The 17,500-nt window shown below is 39.5% G+C and overlaps 2 protein-coding genes across 2 annotated transcripts in view; both read right to left on the reverse strand.

Moving 5' to 3' along the window:
* Positions 1-1,509: 1,509 nt before the first annotated feature.
* LOC134176805 (patched domain-containing protein 3-like) lies at positions 1,510-10,784 on the reverse strand. Its single transcript, XM_062643467.1, has 17 exons — positions 10,313-10,784; positions 9,983-10,238; positions 8,419-8,513; positions 8,222-8,344; positions 7,058-7,545; positions 6,814-6,926; positions 5,831-5,893; positions 5,648-5,757; positions 4,827-4,983; positions 4,625-4,762; positions 4,514-4,553; positions 3,759-3,890; positions 3,575-3,696; positions 3,216-3,497; positions 3,002-3,155; positions 2,103-2,224; positions 1,510-2,038 (listed from the first exon to the last, which is right to left on the reverse strand). The coding sequence occupies exons 1-17, from the start codon at positions 10,399-10,401 to the stop codon at positions 1,811-1,813; spliced, it is 2,712 nt and encodes a 903-aa protein (XP_062499451.1). The 5' UTR covers positions 10,402-10,784; the 3' UTR covers positions 1,510-1,810.
* A 2,338-nt stretch (positions 10,785-13,122) lies between these two features.
* Positions 13,123-17,500, reverse strand: part of LOC134177088 (patched domain-containing protein 3-like) — a 13,963-nt gene continuing 9,585 nt past the window's right edge. Inside the window, exons 13-18 of the mRNA XM_062643799.1 lie at positions 15,623-15,751; positions 15,429-15,550; positions 14,480-14,761; positions 14,261-14,414; positions 14,025-14,146; positions 13,123-13,957 (exon numbers count right to left, since the gene is read on the reverse strand). Coding sequence (XP_062499783.1) covers positions 13,652-13,957; positions 14,025-14,146; positions 14,261-14,414; positions 14,480-14,761; positions 15,429-15,550; positions 15,623-15,751 — 1,115 coding nt within the window. The 3' untranslated portion in view covers positions 13,123-13,651. The remainder of the gene's footprint in view (positions 13,958-14,024; positions 14,147-14,260; positions 14,415-14,479; positions 14,762-15,428; positions 15,551-15,622; positions 15,752-17,500) is intronic.

Raw genomic sequence — 17,500 nt, forward strand, 5'->3', positions numbered from 1 at the left:
TATCTCATTAAAGCAATTTTGACGCAAACTATCGGAGGAAATTTGGGCTGAGATAGTCGGAAGTCCAGCAGATGAGCCAAAAGTGTCACATCTAGACTAATCTATCACACTTTTTCTAAAGTATGTGGTCTCGACCTATACGTACAGTACTGTACCTGTTTCAGAGAATAGACGCTCATAGCAGATTTGCGTCGTTCTGCCAGCTCGCTGTCTTTGTTTTCTTTTGAGAAACAAAATTGCTGCATTAGAACGTCGTCGATGCCACTGCGTCGCGCAGTCACAGCGGGCAACTGTTCGTTGGCGAGATCAGCTTTCATAAATCCAGTTCCAATGTCGATAATAAGTGGCGGACTATCACAGTAGTACATGCTAATCGTAACGCAACGCACTAAAGACAAATGCCGTTATGCGCAAGAGCGATATAGAGCCCACCCATTTTGACCATATTTGGACGTAATCCTGTCTTGGTCACGTGGTGATATAAACCTTTTTTAAAATAATTTTACAATACGTGTATTGTACTCATTTGAAATCTAGCACGTGGTGCGTTTTGCGTAGCAGATACACAATACTGTCCGTCTTGTGATCAAGCAAAGTTGACATTAGAACTAAATTTTGGAAAGTCTTTAATTAGTTAATATCAACCTTGTACACACTCTACAAATTTATGTTTTTATAAACACAATCTTTAACTTATAAATTAAAATGTTAATAATTATATTTAGGTTTATGCTTTTGTTTTAAAATTAAAAACTAAGAATATTAAAGTTATGATCATGTTCTAAATAGAAATATCAACTATATGGAACCCAAAAGATGCAAAAAACGTAAATATATTCAAAAATGTATAAAACTTTTTTGTTAAACAAACAAAGTGCTTAAAAATTAATTAAATTTTACAACAATTATTCAATTAAATTATTTAGACCTGCATGTGTGTGCATGTGTGCGCGCGTGACAGCAGAGCCTTGGTGTCCAGTCTCCGAGCTGCGCCATTAGCCTGTGCCTGGCCAAGCTCCAGGTGGATTGTAGCACTGGCCCTCTAAGCCTCCACATAGCGCATAGAGGCTTTGTCTCTATAGAGACAGGAAATTTTGTCTTCACAAGTGACTATAAGGTCGACGTCGAACGAAGTCTAACATTCGTCCAATCTATTTGTGCGTGCGCAAAAAGCTATAGAACTTGTCTAGTGCTTTAGATCATGATGATCTAATGAGTGCACTATCCACAATAAATTGTGCCACTCTCAATGCATCGATCGACAAATTTTAATACATTAGAGTATCGTGTACGGGGCATTTGGTATCGCATACAGGCATTTGATACCGTGTACGGGTCTTTGTGATACCGGAACAGAACTATGCGGTATCAAATACGGGTCTTAATGGTAACACTGCGTAACATGAGCAACTCCCCGCAGGGCATTCTTATCCACCCCCTACTTACAAACTGTCACTACCAATTCTGACATAAAACCAGTCACAAGTCAGTACTGCATCAGTGCAACTGTTCCCAATCGATTGATTCAAATGTTATAAAATAAACGCGTGTGCATACTAACAAGTATACAAAATGATGTAAACGGCAACAAACAATTTTAAGTAACCACATCAATTCCAAGTTCAAAACAAAACAACATGCAAATGCAAGGAAATGTCTCCACTAGCTTTGTTCCCACATATTAGAATGCGTCTGATTTATCATCTGAACTTGTGTAAATGTGATGAATACTTCTTCTCTGCTAAGTGCAATATATTTAGCTAACACTGAGCTCACACGACCGCTTCCATTCCTGTTGTCAGCCTCGCAGTTACACTGAAGTAGCAAAATAGGACGCTTCTAGTTTGTAGTCACTATGTCCATGCACAGGATCAACTTTAGCATCATCTTCACCATCTGCTGTGGTTGGTTTTACATTCTGGCCGTTGTCCGTGTCCAGAAGAGAGTAGGAATACGGAGAGGAGCCAATGAGGCTGAGGACAACGGGAAGAAAACACAAGCCGTGAAACAGTCCGAACAAAACGATTAGGAAAAACACCTAGTGAATATGAGGTAGTTCAATGAGGGCAAAGCATGCAAGTAGCACTGATTTGTTGTGATACTTTGAAAAAAGCGCTGAACATGTATGATTGAGAGTTTGCCAACAGGACAAACGCCAAGAACGTACTAAATCCTCCATTCCAAACGGCTGTGCCAATCGTACGAAGAACCATAATGGCACGTTCTAAATGGACACAGCAGTCACACATTAATAAACCACTGTACGTAATTCTGCTACATTAATTAAATAAAAATAACAAATTAATTAAAATAACGAATTAATTAAAAATAAAATTAATTAAAAATTATAAATTAATCAAAAATAGAAATTAATTAAAAATACCGAATTAATTAAAAATAAAAATTAATTTAAAATTAAAATTAATTAAAATAGTCACCGCCGTGGCTTAGTGGTTAGCAACAATGGCTACCACTCCATGGTTTGGGGGTTCAAACCTCAGTGACGACAGTAAATTATGAAACTTGTCTTTCTTTCTCGTGTTTCTTTAGCTTTATCCATAAGACTATGACTCGTTTCAGTCGTTGGGGAGTTTCTGTGGTCTGGCAAATGGTCTGTTGACGATGACGTTCAGTGCTATCCTGGTGGTCATTGATATCCACTAGGCATGTTGTCCCGATGTTCACCGGTCACCGTAATGCCTGCAATCTATATCAAATTGGCTAGTCATTGATCGCTGTATAGACTGCACGGAAACATATACCCTGCTGGGCTCACCTGCCGGGTTGGTGGGCGCCAAAATGGGGGTAAAGACCCCACTTGCCCATTATGGAGGGGCATAACGACACATAAAAAATTAATTAAAAATAAAAAATTAATTAAAATAACAAATTAATTAAAAATAAAAAAATAATTATAATAACGAATTAATTAAAAATAACAAACTAATTAAAAATTAAAATTGGGCCAGTGCGCATGCGTACTGTCATGCGTGATTCTAACCGTTGCTTGTCTTGGCGGATTCATTTGGAACCAAATAGCCGTGCGCAACGTGAGCTGAATAATCAACAGCCAAACCAATAGACATGGTCAAAATAACCGCCGTAAATACGTCTATTGTCAAACCCCAGAAATGCATCATACCAGCAGTATTGACCTATGAAAACAACAATAGCAAAGCTGCAAAAATCAAATGTGTATACTGCATGCTACATACCAATGTCAGCAGGACACAAACAAGAACTAAAAGAGACGACCAAATGTTTGCAATGAGTAGGAGAGTGACGAAAAACACGCCCACCATGGCCAGACCAATGTTTCGAAGCAGCTCGTTACGAATCACAAGATCTGCTTCAAGATCGAGGTAACTATCCGCGTAGACAAACGCCCTCTCCGGAGTCAGCTCCACTGATGCAGCTGCACGACGCAGGCTGACCATAGCATTCACTTTGTCATCGGTATCGACAAGTTTCCTGTGATTGGCAATCAATCGAGTGGCCTGCAGAGCACAGAAGAGACACAGACTGTGAGAGGCAGTCGGTAAACACACACAGATGTGTTTAATTATATGCTAACCATAACAACTCCATACTCGTCATTAAATTTCACATCTGATTGATGTCGTCGTCCATTGGAAGTGTTGAGATACATACCGACGACTGCAGAGAAACTAAACGGATCGCTCGGTTTTGGAACAGCTGCAAGAAAGGCTTCTTATCAAATGTAAGATCAGTGACGCGTTTTCAAACTGTAAACTTACAATTTTCCTTTCGCCATTTTTCATATCCAAAGTACCAGTAATCGACACTAGTCGAGTCGATGTATTCATTGCTTTGAATAATTAACCCCAACTCGTTTAGTTGGTCGGTTTGATGTTCGTAGTCTACATACCCTAAACAAATGACCAAAATCTTACATGATATTACACTTTGACTTGTCTCTGTAAACATAAAATTTTAAGACTTTTTTATCTTTGTCTTTATTGTTACCCATTTGTAGTCAACTTATTCAGAGAAAGATTAAAACAAATTCACAGTTACAAGTCAGAATTAGAGAAAGACTACTAGACTAGAGACTAGAGACTAGTGAAGAGGGAAAGACTCCAGCAAACGTGGTTACATGCATAGAAGTACAACAAAAGCTTGAAAATACATGTACATCTGACAGCTCCAAAATATTTGAGGATCACAAGTTCACCAAGCAAAGTAATACACACCGTCCTGGCCAGTTTAAGTACATCAAACCTGTTCCTGAAAGCTTTCATACGAGCAACAAGCAGTTGCAGTGAGGCTATAGACATTCGACTGGTACAACAGTCTCATTTAAGCAACAATTTTTGTATCAACTGACACTGCTACATTGGCTGTAGATATAGCTAGACATACTGACTTCTGTTATGTTAGCAGATGTAATGAGCTACACGACTCATATAGATACAGACCATATCTACTTTAAAACAATGTCAAACAATTTTTAAAAAATTCAAATTCAAATATCATAATTGACAAATCTCACCAGTATATACTGCAACTCTTGATCCAACCATAGGGAAATACTAAAGACAAGCACATTAATTGCACATGCAATTACAATTTTTTTAAAACTACACCATACTATCCACATTACCATGTCTTCATTCTCAAAATAGTCCAGAATGTAAGATCCTGATGGTAGAAACCACTTGAAATCAAACTTTCGTTCCAACAAAGTCACACCATAGGTACTGATACCAAATAGCACCACAGCAACCACAATAACTGTAATCTGTAAGCAAACAGTGCAGTTACAAGGCAAGTTCTTAAAACAGTTCGAAGAATAAATCGCCAACCTTGACTGGTAGTTTCATTAGTGTCGGCGCATACACATCTCCTATGAACCGCTTGAGCCAACCAGATTGAAATGGCCACCATGTCCAACAGCATTTCGTTTCCTGATAATTGTCAGACAACTTGCAACACAAGCAGGCATCACGTCGAGCATCAACTCTGTAACACAGCTATACTAAAGCCAGTAAGCCAAATTTATTGCACAAACAAGATATGTTTTGACATTATTCAGTTGTGAATAAATTTTATTCCTTTGTCTTAGTATACAACCACAAAACAATGAAACAAGCTTACTCACAGTTACAGCATGCAGTGTGCAGATGATACCAACAGTTGCAATGACGTGCCATATTACATATATTTCATTCATGTCCTCCAACAAAAGCACGCCTAACTACGTAACTGCAGACTCCTATCTATGCAACTGCAGACCTCTAACTACGCCACTGTAGACTCCCAACTACACAACTGCAGTACTGGCCACTACGTACATAACAAAGGTAACACATACAGCACAGCACAATGACGCTTTCTGATGACTTGAAAACTGCATCAGCAGCTCACTATTACAACCTGCTATTATCCAACACAAGAAAATAGATTCTTATCAGTTTGATGACTCCCTTACTTTAATTTATTCACAAATACAACCCAAATAGAGATTTATAAATAAACTCTGACCATGCATTCACCAGGCTAGACTGCTGCCCATATCACGAAAGTGACAGTAGCAACAGCAAATAGTTGTCTGTGTATACAAGCATGCATTAGTTACGCTATAGCATCTATGCCTACATCGGAAAACAAATTGTTCAATCTCTACCTCATTCCATCAATAGCCAGAAGAGCTGTAAAAAAGGTGATTTGAAATATCAGATCGAACAAGACTCCCACACCAGCAAAAATACAGAACGACTTCAGAGCCGGCAAAACCTAAACACAACCATCTATAGCCTACGCTTCTGAAAAAGAGAGAACCCAAGTTACGCTGTTACAATGGACTCACAGTAGATGCTCCAACAAGAAATGCTACCATATCGGTCAATGACGTAACTGCCACTGACACCCCCTACACAAGAACAAGTTGATAAAGTGACTGCATCAGTTAAATGTAATTTGAAGAGCTTTAATTGTACATCAGTCAACTCAATCAATTACGCTAAACTTAGAATGCCTACCAACTATCCTCCCAGATACCATGTTAATCTCCTTGTGCACTTCTACTATTTTAAACAAGCATTATGATCGAGTACCCTGTGGTCAACGGCCTTGCATAACTTACAGTAGAACACTCATATGTATAACAACTACAGCACTTTGTTGGCACATTTCTCTGACATCCATATGACCAACAGTCATTTTGTCAAGTAATGGCTAAGTGCTTAACAATTGCTACGTACGTACACCAAGTGAATATGACATTCCTAGACAAACATTTTAATTGCCCTACTGCTCCTAATGTTGTTTGAGTAATAATCTTTTCAAAAATTTTGCCTTTGAAAATTAATAGAATCACCAAAAAAGCAGTATTCTGGTCTTGCAAAATTGTCGGTTGTCTGGGCTTTGGCTTTTGTGCGTGCACATGAAACATCATCAAGAATGGCCGCTAGACAGAAGTGTGCAGCTCAAGATGCCAACTAAGTTTTTAGAATGTTTAGAGAACTGAATAAGTTTGAAAGAATAAATAAACAAATTATTAAATCAAACAATGACTAATATTGCACATCAAGACCTCAAAAAATTAAGATTCGTAAAAAAATTCTAAATTATTTTTGAAGTTTCGAAAAGAATTAGTCTTGAAAAGATTAGGAGCAGTAGGATAATAATGAACATCAACGTGTATCATTGCATGTACAAGCAGTAGGATCATGATGAACATCTACGTGTATCATTGCATGTACAAGCAATTAACATGCATGAACCTGCAATTAACAATCGCTCCAACCTACACTGTACCAGCGAGTATTACAGTATATAAAGCCAACCTACCGCTTCTTTCAGAGTCAGCCCTATTCGTTCACTGATGCTCTTTTCCTTATGAATCTTCTCAGGCAAATTTTCCCAAGATGACAAAATTACAAACATATCATCCACTCCCACACCTACAATAAAAACCACCAATTACAAGTAATAAACCTTAAATCAGTCAAACAAGTAGTGTGTTTCTATTTAAGTAATTAACACACTACTGCTTGCATGTTAGTCCATGCCGAGTTAATCAATAAAAACTCACCAAGAAGTAGAAACGGCAGCACAGTATGCACAGGACCATAAAACAGTCCAAACGCACTGCACACACCAAATGAGACAGCAATACCAAGACCAGTGCTGATAACACCACCAATTGAAAGCCATAGTTTGTGCTTCACAAGAGTCAGTCGTCCCAGATTAATGCAAAGATAAACAACAATGAGTAAAAAGCCACCAGCCAACATAGAAAAATCATTTTCAGCTGCTTTGTTTGACTCTTCAATTATTCCGTATATTGTGCTCAAAGATGTATGAAAACCATCATGCCTCTTTTGCCTAAGTTTGTTCACTTCACTATCAAAGTCATTTCCACGACCATCCACCCAGTCACCGATAGTCTTGTCGAGCGTATCATTACCATATATTCGGTAAACTAGTTGCAGAGCTTTAGCACCAATGATTTCATGGTTTCTGCCATAGATGATACCACCTATTTGTTGATTCATCATAAACATGCCACCGTTCCAAGGGCTTCACAAAAAACAATTATCACCAATGACAAAACACAATACACCTACTCAGATAACAAAGTCAACACTTAGCTACATGCATGCTAAGCAAAGCAAAACAAGTAAAATAAGTTATTTAGTATTACATATATAACCAGATTAATTAATAGCCTATAATCTCTAACCTTGTTAATTAAACTTGGTAAATCATTGATTTCTTAATAACATTTTCTGATTCAAATCTTTGCCATACAAATGATAAATCACTTCATTACAAGTATATACTGCACTGTACGAGTGAACACTGTCATGCTCTTGTCATTGTTATTAATATACAACTCGTACAAGACTAAATAATAAGAGTAACAAATGCTGTTGAGCTATCAATTTGTCATCACAATAAGACAAATTCAAGGTTCATAGCTTAATTGCCATCCAGCATTCATGCATAAATTAATAAAATTGCTAAGATGTTCAATACAAACAACTAGGGGACCACTCACAAAGAAAACAGACAAACAGCTGGTACTAATGCAATCACAATTGGAATTTGTTCAGTTGCAGTAGAAGCAGGCAACACATCAATCACTGTCAATTAACTCTCTCCTAGGTTGTAATTATTATTACAAAACCAAAAAACATACAATGTATGCATTACTAGACACATGCAAACATACACACAGAGACAAAAATCCTACTCCGTAAGGTTCTTCTTGTTCAGTTCTGATAATATATCATTCTCTGTCAGACGATGAATTCTCTCTTTATCAAACTCCCACAGACTCAAAATGCTGGAAATCCAACAATGCCTTGGGTTACGCCTACCAACAAATGCATTCAGAATCAGTCACGTCAGTGCTTCAGAACACCATGAAAGACCACCATATATTATAACCTGATGCAAAGGTGATCCCAAGAAATGTTGTACTTCTGATAAAATTGACTTCCTACTGATGCAATACTGACCATTGACTCGTGTAATTCGTACAACTGCAACCAGAACAAACGGCAGTTACTTTAGAATCTGTGTATCCTAAAAATTCCACAGCCACTAAGTGTATAGAATGCCATGCATACATACAAAAGGCATGCGATGGTCTGAAAACACATTGTGAGATCTACTTGTTGCTTGTGCATTCTGACCGTAGTGTACGACACATCAATAGCAGAATGTATGCAAACTACAGCAGATGCAATACTATCTGTCCAAGATGTGCATTAATGCTTTAAATTAATTAAACCACACTAATCTTTGCATTCCAATCCCTTTTTGAGACTGACAAGTAATAAATTAATCTAACGTCCTCTGACTGCAATAAATCAGTGAACCCTCGAGATCGTGTCCAATTCCTTGAGCTAGCTGATCCATAAGCAACAATATCTTACCAATCACAACATAAACCTGAATGTACTTCACACCTACAGAAAATTCAAACTGCACTACAGATAAAATTAAAAGCACCAACTCAGAAAATCACAGTTACATAGCTAGCACTCTCAAAATTAGATTGTTCCGAGTATCTGTCAGATATCGTCTGCAAGTGAGTAGTAAGAAATCAATAAAAAATTGTATGATCGACCACTGCTAACAAAATCCAATTAAACTGTTATGATCCATGCAGCAGTGTTTGACATACATCCTTCTCATCTGTTGTACATATTGTTCGATCAAAAATAGGACATCCAAACTGTATGTATATGAATATAAGAGACACAATATACCTATGCATGCAAATAAAGGAAAGACAGATAAGGCACCCAAATGTGTAAATCATGAGATGATTTAATAACATTAATTAATTTTAAGCAAATGCACGCTTGCATAAATAAACAACACGGCCTCCTGTGATCATAACCTCATCCCACCTGCCCATGCCTATATAGCTAGGAACTGGGCATGGAGCCTTCACTAACCCGACTGAGATGTCAACGAAGACCTCACATTACTACTTCCAACCCATACTGATGATAGTTTCCATCTAAACTCTAGATTCCATGCTCTGTACAACTCTGTCAGCAGCGGGCAGGGCACCACTACATGTAGACTGTATTAGCATTCAATATTGTATGCAAATATACAGGAAATCCAGTGGCTGCAAATGCAAATGTCCGGGAAGTCTGCAAATGCAAATCACGCGACGATGGCAGAGCATCCGGGACTGCAATTCACACTGAGTAACTACACGGAAGTGGCACATTAGTGCATAGTTTGTAGTTACATACTAAAGGCGTGGCTTCTACTTGAAACTGAACAAGCACAAACACTTCTCTACCTCTCTACAGACTACGAAACGACAAGTACGCGCCGTTGCTCAGCCAATTCGTCGCTAGCAGTAAATATCAGAAACAACTGCATGCATTTTAGGAAGTAATTAGATAGGCTAGTGTTGACCTCTACTTACATTGTTGTTTACCTAGGTGTGCATGCCTACCTAGCTAGTTACATATGTCTCATTTACCTTTCGCATTGCAGTCGGCGTCAGAACGTTTCCCTTCTCTGTAGACGTCACGATCAAGTAACTGTCGCGGGAAACCACAGGAAAGTAATAGTAAACCAAGTTCATCTGATCGACGGTGTCGACGTTGGTCGGAATCCACAACTCTTCGGGACGACTTTCCTGCTGGAAGCGCAAGAGACCGACCATGAGCGACCCGGCAACCAGCAGCACGGCCACAACAGTGCAGACAGGATGCAAGCCAATGACAGAGCCAAGCCTGAGCAAAATGTATGACAATTGAGGTAATTCGATACTAAGTCGGTAGCTGCAAACTTGTTGAAGTTATCTCACTTGTAGAAGAATGTCTCGAGTGCATGCTCGATGCAACTGCTGACTTTGTTTAAAAACGAGCGCCGCTCATCGTCGGCGTCTTGTGCCATTGCGATTAGCTATCAGACGCGTGACTTGCGGGAGGTGAGCGTGACCGAATGACGCACCGACGTATTGTTTCCTATCGGCCTCGGATACCCGATCGCTGACGTCGTGAATTCTGAATTGCGAGTTCGTAATTTGATTAGTTTGTTAGTTAGCACATTGACGAATGCAACGGCACAGTCATGCTAATATGCTGAACAGAAGTAAGCCGTTGGTCATTGATTATGGCGGGAAATTAGTGTCACATTGTATAGTGGTACTATAGGATACATCTTTACATTAGGGTATACTCTTTTACTTCTACACTAGAGTAAACTCTTATACAATAATTATTGAGTATACTCTTATACAATAGTTATTGAATATACTCTTTTACAATAATTATTGAGTATACTCTTATACAATAGTTATTGAGTATACTCTTTTACAATAATTATTGAGTATACTCTTATACAATAATTATTGAGTATACTCTTATACAATAGTTATTGAATATACTCTTTTACAATAATTATTGAGTATACTCTTATACAATAGTTATTGAGTATACTCTTTTACAATAATTATTGAGTATACTCTTATACAATTGGGTATACTCTTTTACATTAGGGTATACTCTTTTACTTTTACACTAGGGTATACTCTTATACAATAATTATTGAGTATACTTTTATACAATTGAGTATACTCTTTTACATTAGGGTATACTCTTTTACAGTAGGGTATACTCTTATATTTGGGTATATGTTTTCAAATTGTTCAATTCTCATGTTGGCATTTGGTAAAATTGCACACTTACTAATGATGAGTGCAAAGATAATTATATTATTTGATGTGCTAACCACTGATGTGCTCCACTGATTCATTAAATTGTAAACTTGATAGAGCTGTCATGTATTAATTAATTAATTAAATTTTTAGTGTGAAAGAGTATACCCAAATTTAAAAGAGTATATACTCTAATGTATGCCCTAATGTAAATGAGTATGTACCCTAATGTAAAAGTAAAAGTGTACACCCACCCTAATAATGTAAAAAACTATACCCTAAGAGTATACCCTAATGTAAGAGTATAGTATATCCTACTGTAAAGTGTATACCATTATGTAATATTGACACTAATCTCCCGTCATATGACCATGCATGACTTTAGGTAGTCAATTCATTCAAAACTCCAATAATGTTTGAGCTTTTCAGCAACATTGGGATGCACCACATTTGTCCATGAACATCTCTCAAGCTCTAGGCACTTCTGGCACTAAAAATTTATTAATTAATATAAATTAGTTAATATTGCAATGTCTCATACACCAATAGCTAAAATCATGCAAAGGCTTTTGCACTGTCCAAGGGCGTGGCTGAAATACCAGTAGTAATCTTACATTTGTACGTCAATGTAGGGCTAATTATGCTAATTTAGGGATCATGTAGTAGGCCAGTGGCGAATCGAGAGTTTGACTGAAGGAGGGCACAAGCTACAAGCTAGTATGATGCAATCAACTTTATGACATCACACATTTGCTGTGTGACTTGACATCCGTACAGATATAACTATGAACCAGTTAGGACTCGTGGTACTTACTGTTTCATAATAAAAATAATAATAATATTAATAATAAATAATAGATTTCACTTCATACTAATAGATACAGCCTCTCACAAAATGAGAGAATACATACATTACACCAGCGTGGAAAATAGGAAATTATTTTGGCTCGGACAGACTGAGAGCGTGTTTACACCAACATCTGGACTAACTATGATTAGGCCAACATTAGCCCAAGCGACTTTACACCACTAAGTTTGATTAGTAAGTCACATGGGCACGTGAGTGTAATTAGCCTTGATAGTCTTCATCTGTCATATCCAGCAAGACTTCTTGTGAATTGTCTTGACGACTCCATTGCTTTAGGTTTTGAAGAGGGAGACATTTTGTTTGCTTTCTCTGGCAGTTCCTTCAGGGAGGGCAGGAAGTTGTCACAGGCAAGGAGGACACATCTGCATGTGCTTCCGTATACATCGCCATGTTGTTGCTGCGTTTGTACGTTTACACATACAACACCACATCAGAAACATCGGCAGCATGCTCTCCTTGTATACTACCTCATGTGCTAAAGTCATGTGTAACCACTAACGCCACTAATATGGTTGTAATCTACTCTTTAGGCGTTAGAATGGCGTTACACTAATCATGATTAGGACCAGTGTGAATGAGTGGCGTTAGTGCACTAATGTCAAACTAATCATGATTAGGCCAAGTGTGAACACGCTCTGAGCCTAAGTAAGACATTCTTGTATGGTGTCACATGTATAATTAAGTGCCTCAATCCCCTACTGCAGCCATTTTGCATGTAATTTTTTACAACCAACTTCCAAGGGAGAAATGATGTTAAAGGCAGCTGAGGTTTTCTCTGGATAAAGCATGCTAGGAGGCACCCAAGTTCATGAAATTAACAGTTACACCATTGGAAAGGCCATGACGTGCTAAGAGACAATGTTTACACTATCATATACGCATAAAAATGGATGTTTTGTCCAAACACGTCACCAATACCGGTGCAGTATTTGGTCAAACAAACAACACATTTGGTGGGACATTTTCCTATGTCCTACCATTATTTTCCACACTGATACACAGTCAGTCAAGCAGTCAACACACACATAAACATAGACATCCCAAAAACAAACAGACAGTTGCAAGTTAATTAAATAAGAAATACAAATATTTTTGGGCAGAGAATTTGGCAATGATATATTCTGTCATCATTCATATGAATGAAGTGCGCTGACCAACGAAATCGTACGGATAGAAGGAATGGCTCAATACCAATATTGTTGCAGATTCTAACTAAGTAGTAAGAACCAAATCTGGCCATCTGATACCAGTAAACTTGCATAAACACATCATGTGAAAACAGTCTACACTTTTGATATGCCTGCCATATATATATAACATCCACGTTTCACAACCCTACCGTTGAGATGATAACAGCACCAGATATACTCCTTACAACTGGTTCACTCTATTACACGCAAAGTAATGATAATAAACATATACTAAATTCAAAAACAGGGTTATTAAAGCCTCACCAAAGTCAACTACATCACAAAATCTCTACCCAAAATTGTCCTCCTGTATGGACATATGCCCTGTCTACTAGCTACGTATCCAAATCACATCTGGACTGCTACTGCACTGACTACCAACATATACCGATCTATATTAGTATACACTATCTACGACCACAACTGAATTCACACAATTACTTCGTCTCCTACTTCACTTGGATGATAACTAACAGAAGCAGCCAATTTGTTGTTAAACCCACCATGTCCCTTCATCTCACTACCATTGCTCCCGTTTTGATCGCCATTTATTTGTATAGGTTTGTCGGCAGGTTCACCACCTGCACGACCTTTCTCATCATCCATTGTTCCATCAGAATATTTGTGGCCATCCAGAACAGAATAGGAATACGGTGAGGAGCCAATGAAGCTGAGAACCACGGGAAGAAGACACAAAGCATTGTACAGACCAAACACGATGATGAAGAAGAACACCTATCACATGAGTTGAAAACATTTAAACCAGACGTGAACTCGTTTGTGATAATATAATTATACATACTTTGAAGAAAACGAGAAACATGTAAGATTGCGAATTTGCCAACAGAATGAAGGCCAAAAATGTAGAAGTCCCTCCATTAAATACTGCTGCTCCGATTGTGCGCAGAGTTAGTATGGCACGTTCTACAAAGTATATATACTCATTGAAACCACAGTGATTAGCCGAAAACACAGAGATACATTTAATATTAACTATTTGTAAAACTGTACATGCGCATGCTCATGTGTGATTCTCACCATCACTTGTCTTTGCGGATCCATGAGGAATTAGGTAGCCGTACGCAATGTGAGCCGAGTAGTCGACAGCCAAACCGATCGACATAATCAAAATCATCCCAGAAAATGCGTCTATAGTGACTCCCCAAAAGTGCATCATGCCAGCAGTATTCACCTACAAAATGAAGGTAAAATGACAAACTTGCTAGCTGGCAGATATAGGAACTGAGTGAGACGTACCAGTGTCAACACAACAGATACAAGTACAAGAAGAGACGACCAAATGTTTGAGATGAGTACAAGAGTGAGCAAGAACACGACCAACATGGCCAGACCGATGTTTCGAAGCAACTCCTTGCGGATCACAAGATCTCCGTCGTGGTCGAGAAAGCTATCCGCGTATGCAAATGGATCGCTGTCATACAAATGCACTGACGCAGCCGTATCACGCAGGCTGACCATAGCATCCACCTTCTCATCAGTATTATCCAGTTTAATGTAGTTAGCCAGCAATCGAGTGGCCTGTAGTGGCAAGCATAAAGACAAAGTGAGACAGAAAGTACGAGAAATTATCCAGTTTTCGTAAAAACCAAATTCTTCGGCATTACTGAGTATTATGATCGCAGGAATGCAATAAGGCACCAATTTAGCAAATGGTGCCACTCATTACGCTAACATTATTAATATAATATTATTCATGGTGCCAATTATTACTGCAAGGAAAACCTATGCACCACTCTGGATTCTACCAAACTGGTATACCTATACGGTTCTCAGTTCTGCAGTTGCTTTAGGCTCGAGTGTCCAGACGGTTGTCTCCCCCAGGAGGAGGGAGGATGAGCGTCCAGCCTGTAGTCTCCAAGCATCCAGCCGGTCGTCTTCCCCAGGAGAAGAAAGAGGGAGACACCCGGCTAGAAAGGTCTTTCTCCTCCTGGGGTAAACGACCAGCTGGACACTCAAGCCTAAAGTTGCTTCAGACTTCCAGGCCATTACCCCTTCAAAAATATGAGATATAATGACTTTCAAAGAAGCAATAATAACAGTTTAATTGCATGTGGTGTTCACACCCTATCAGTGAGTCAGTGCCACTTATTGGGGGTCCCCTGCCACGTTTTGCAAGGTTGCCACCATGGAAATGACGACCCTGCAATCAGTACTCAAAGTGACTAATACTGCTGTATATGCTAACCATGACAAATCCTTTCTGCAAGTCAAGCAACACATCTTTTTGATGCCGCATACCATCAGACGAGTTGACATACAAACTGACATTTCCAACAAAGAACACATCGCTACTTGGCCATGGAACATCTACAGAAAACAAATTTGTATTAATTAAATACAAGATTACTACACTCTCTAAGAATGAACCTATAAACTTACTATTTTCCAGGCGCCACTGCTCGTATCCAAAGTACCAGTAATCGATGCTAGACGGGTCAATGTATTTATTGTTGGTAACGCCCATTCCCAAATCAAACAGTTTGTGTGCTTCAAAGAATCCTACGTACCCTAAACAAATTACGAATGCATTAATTAACATGAAAAGACCACACAAAAAATGTCAGACTAAAATAAACAGAAAATTTAAGTAAAAGAATTTGCGTGCCCATGTGCACGCACGCATAAACACACACACACACACACACACACACACACACACACACACACACACACACACACACACACACACACACACACACACACACACACACACACACACACACACACACACACACACACACACACACACACACACACACACACACACACACACACACACACACACACACACACACACACACACACACACACACACACACACACACACACACACACACACACACACACACACACACACACACACACACACACACACACACACACACACACACACACACACACACACACACACACACACACACACACACACACACACACACACACACACACACACACACACACACACACACACACACACACACACACACACACACACACACACACACACACACACACACACACACACACACACACACACACACACACACACACACACACACACACACACACACACACACACACACACACACACACACACACACACACACACACACACACACACACACACACACACACACACACACACACACACACACACACACACACACACACACACACACACACACACACACACACACACACACACACACACACACACACACACACACACACACACACACACACACACACACACACACACACACACACACACACACACACACACACACACACACACACACACACACACACACACACACACACACACACACACACACACACACACACACACACACACACACACACACACACACACACACACACACACACACACACACACACACACACACACACACACACACACACACACACACACACACACACACACACACACACACACACACACACACACACACACACACACACACACACACACACACACACACACACACACACACACACACACACACACACACACACACACACACACACACACACACACACACACACACACACACACACACACACACACACACACACACACACACACACACACACACACACACACACACACACACACACACACACACACACACACACACACACACACACACACACACACACACACACACACACACACACACACACACACACACACACACACACACACACACACACACACACACACACACACACACACACACACACACACACACACACACACACACACACACACACACACACACACACACACACACACACACACACACACACACACACACACACACACACACACACACACACACACACACACACACACACACACACACACACACACACACACACACACACACACACACACACACACACACACACACACACACACACACACACACACACACACACACACACACACACACACACACACACACACACACACACACACACACACACACACACACACACACACACACACACACACACACACACACACACACACACACACACACACACACACACACACACACACACACACACACACACACACACACACACACACACACACACACACACACACACACACACACACACACACACACACACAACTGCACGTGCGCACGTACACACACAGACACAGACACAGACACAGACACAGACACAGACACAGACACAGACACAGACACAGACACAGACACAGAC

Source organism: Corticium candelabrum, chromosome 3 (genome assembly GCF_963422355.1).
Source record: "Corticium candelabrum chromosome 3, ooCorCand1.1, whole genome shotgun sequence".
Lineage (NCBI taxonomy): Eukaryota > Metazoa > Porifera > Homoscleromorpha > Homosclerophorida > Plakinidae > Corticium > Corticium candelabrum.